Below are 2,697 nucleotides of genomic sequence, written 5' to 3'. Positions count from 1 at the left end.
TATATATATATATACATATATATATATATATATATACCTTCAAAATAGCACATATGCATCATCATTTGATTTACAAGCATACACAAGTATTTTCATAATTTTCCATGATTTTTAAAGAGTTTAAACCAATTTATTTCTGTATTTTTATTGTATAAATATCCAATAATTATCCTCCAGATCTAGGGCTATTATGGTGTGTTGACGCCAAAGAAGCCTCCAAACTACTTGAAGAGATACACGCCGGAACCTGCGGCCCACATACGAATGGTTTCGTCCTAGCCAAGAAGATACTCAGAGCCGAATACTTTTGGATGACTATGGAAACAGACTACATCCGGTATGTCCAGAAATGTTAATAGTGCCAGATATACGCAGATATGATACGGGTACCTCCAAATTAACTTAATGCAACCAGCGCACCTTGGCCTTTTGCTACCTAGGGAATGGATGTCATTGGACCAATCGAGCCCACCGCCTCAAACGGGCACAAGTTCATTCTGGTGGCCATCGACTATTTCACAAAGTGGGTTGAAGCTGCATCTTACAAAGCTGTAACCAAGAAAGTCGTCGCAAATTTTGTCAGGGACCGTATTGTTTGTCGATTCGGGGTTCCAGAATCCATCATCACTGAATGCCGCCAACCTCAACAGTGATCTAATGAAAGCCATGTGCGAAACCTTCAAGATCAAGCACAAAAACTCCACAGCATACCGACCCCAAATGAATGGAGCTGTGGAAGCCGCCAACAAGAACATTAAGAAGATACTAAGGAAGATGGTAGAGAATCACAAGGAGTGGCACGAGAAGTTACCATTTTCCTTATTGGGATACCGTACCACAGTCCACACGTCAACCGAGGAAACTCCTTACCTATTGGTCTACGGTACTGAAGCTGTCATCCTCGCCGAGGTAGAAATTCCTTCCTTGAGAATTATACAAGAAGCTGAGCTCAGTGATTCAGAATGGATAAGAAGCCGCTATGAGCAGTTAGCTATCATTGATGGGAAAAGAATGAATGTGGTGTGTCATGGTCAGCTTTATCAGAACAGAATGTCTAGAGCTTTCAACAAATGGGTTAAACTTAGACAGTTCGCATCGGGGCAGCTAGTGCTGAAACGAATCTTTCCACATCAGGATGAAGCCAAAGGAAAATTCTCACCCAACTAGGAAGGGCCTTATATGGTTCACAGGGTAATAACAGGAGGAGCACTCATACTTGCTGGGATGGATGGAGAAATTTGGCCAAAGCCTATTAATTCAGACGCAGTCAAAAGATAATATGTCTAAATTTTTTGCATATGATGTAACTGAACTACGCTTGAACTGATTCCCGTTTAAGAGGGGATACGTAGGCAGCCTTGTGTGTTCGGTCACAATTTAATAAAATTTCCATTTTCCCCATAATCGGAAACTGGGGCAGAATTTTAAGGAGGACCCTCAAAATTTTGAAGCAAGTTCAGCCAACGGCACTGTATGCAGAACAACCAGAGATTCGTCTAGGTAACTGGGGTAGAATTTTGAGGAGGACCCTCAAAATTCTATGGCAAGAAGGTCGCAATGTCTCTAACAGTGTCGCAATTATTGGTTCATCTAATCAATTTTTAAATTACACATTACTATGTTTTCAATAACTATGCATGCATATTTGTTTCGAAAACTTTATTCTTAGCCAGATGCCACCCATGGTAACTCAGAAAGGATTTAAATACGGAACAGAGCAAAGCAAGCAGACAAAGGCACGAACCAACCTCCCCCGCAAAACTCACGATTTTTCTTTGAATGCAGGAACACGAGATAGTCGCCAGTACGTGCGCACCTTAGAATCACTGTCTTCACAAAAACAAGGCTACAGAACTCATCCACAGCTAAGAAATATTCCGCTATCACTTATTATTTATTCGCTGCATGAGACTAAGCATGGTATCCATCCTGCATGAGGCTAAGCCATGCCTCCTCAACTGTATAAGGCTAAGCATTGCCTTCCATTTGCATGAGACTAAGCATTGTCTCAAATCTTGCATGAGGCTAAGCCCTGCCTCCTCAACTGCATAAGGCTAAGCATTGCCTTCCCCTTATATGAGACCAAACACCGTCTCCATCTTCCATGAGGCTAAGCCCTGCCTCCTCAACTGCATAAGGCTAAGCATTTCCTTCCATTAGCATGAGACTAAGCATTGTCTCCATTCTGCATGAGGCTAAGCCCTACCTCCTCAACTACATAAGGCTAAGCATTGCCTTCCATTTGCATGAGACTAAGCATTGTCTCCATCCTGCATGAGGCTAAGCCCTACCTCCTCAACTGCATAAGGCTAAGCATTGCCTTCCATTTGCATGAGACTAAGCATTGTCTCCATCCTGCATGAGGCTAAGCCCTGCGTCCTCAACTACATAAGGCTAAGCATTGCCTTCTATTTGCATGAGACTAAGGATTGTCTCAAATTTTGCATGAGGCTAAGCCATGCCTCCTCAACTGCATAAGGCTAAGCGTTTCCTTCCATTTGCATGAGACTAAGCATTGTCTCCATCCTGCATGAGGCTAAGCCCTGCCTCGTCAACTGCATAAGACTAAGCATTTCCTTCTATTTACATGAGACTAAGCATTGTCTCCATCCCGCATGAGGCTAAGCCCGGCCTCCTCAACTGCATAAGGCTAAGCATTGCCTTACATTTGTATAAGACTAAGCATTGTCTCCATCC

At 42.8% G+C, this 2,697-nt stretch overlaps 1 protein-coding gene across 1 annotated transcript; it reads left to right on the top strand.

Moving 5' to 3' along the window:
* The first annotated feature begins 657 nt into the window (after positions 1-657).
* Positions 658-1,167, top strand: LOC117281558 (uncharacterized). The gene has a single exon (XM_070201488.1). The coding sequence runs from the start codon at positions 658-660 to the stop codon at positions 1,165-1,167; it is 510 nt and encodes a 169-aa protein (XP_070057589.1).
* The last annotated feature ends 1,530 nt before the right edge of the window (positions 1,168-2,697 follow it).

This window comes from Nicotiana tomentosiformis, chromosome 4 (assembly GCF_000390325.3).
Source record: "Nicotiana tomentosiformis chromosome 4, ASM39032v3, whole genome shotgun sequence".
NCBI lineage: Eukaryota > Viridiplantae > Streptophyta > Magnoliopsida > Solanales > Solanaceae > Nicotiana > Nicotiana tomentosiformis.
Note: the sequence above shows the minus strand (reverse complement) of the source record. Positions and strands in the feature narration are given on the sequence as shown.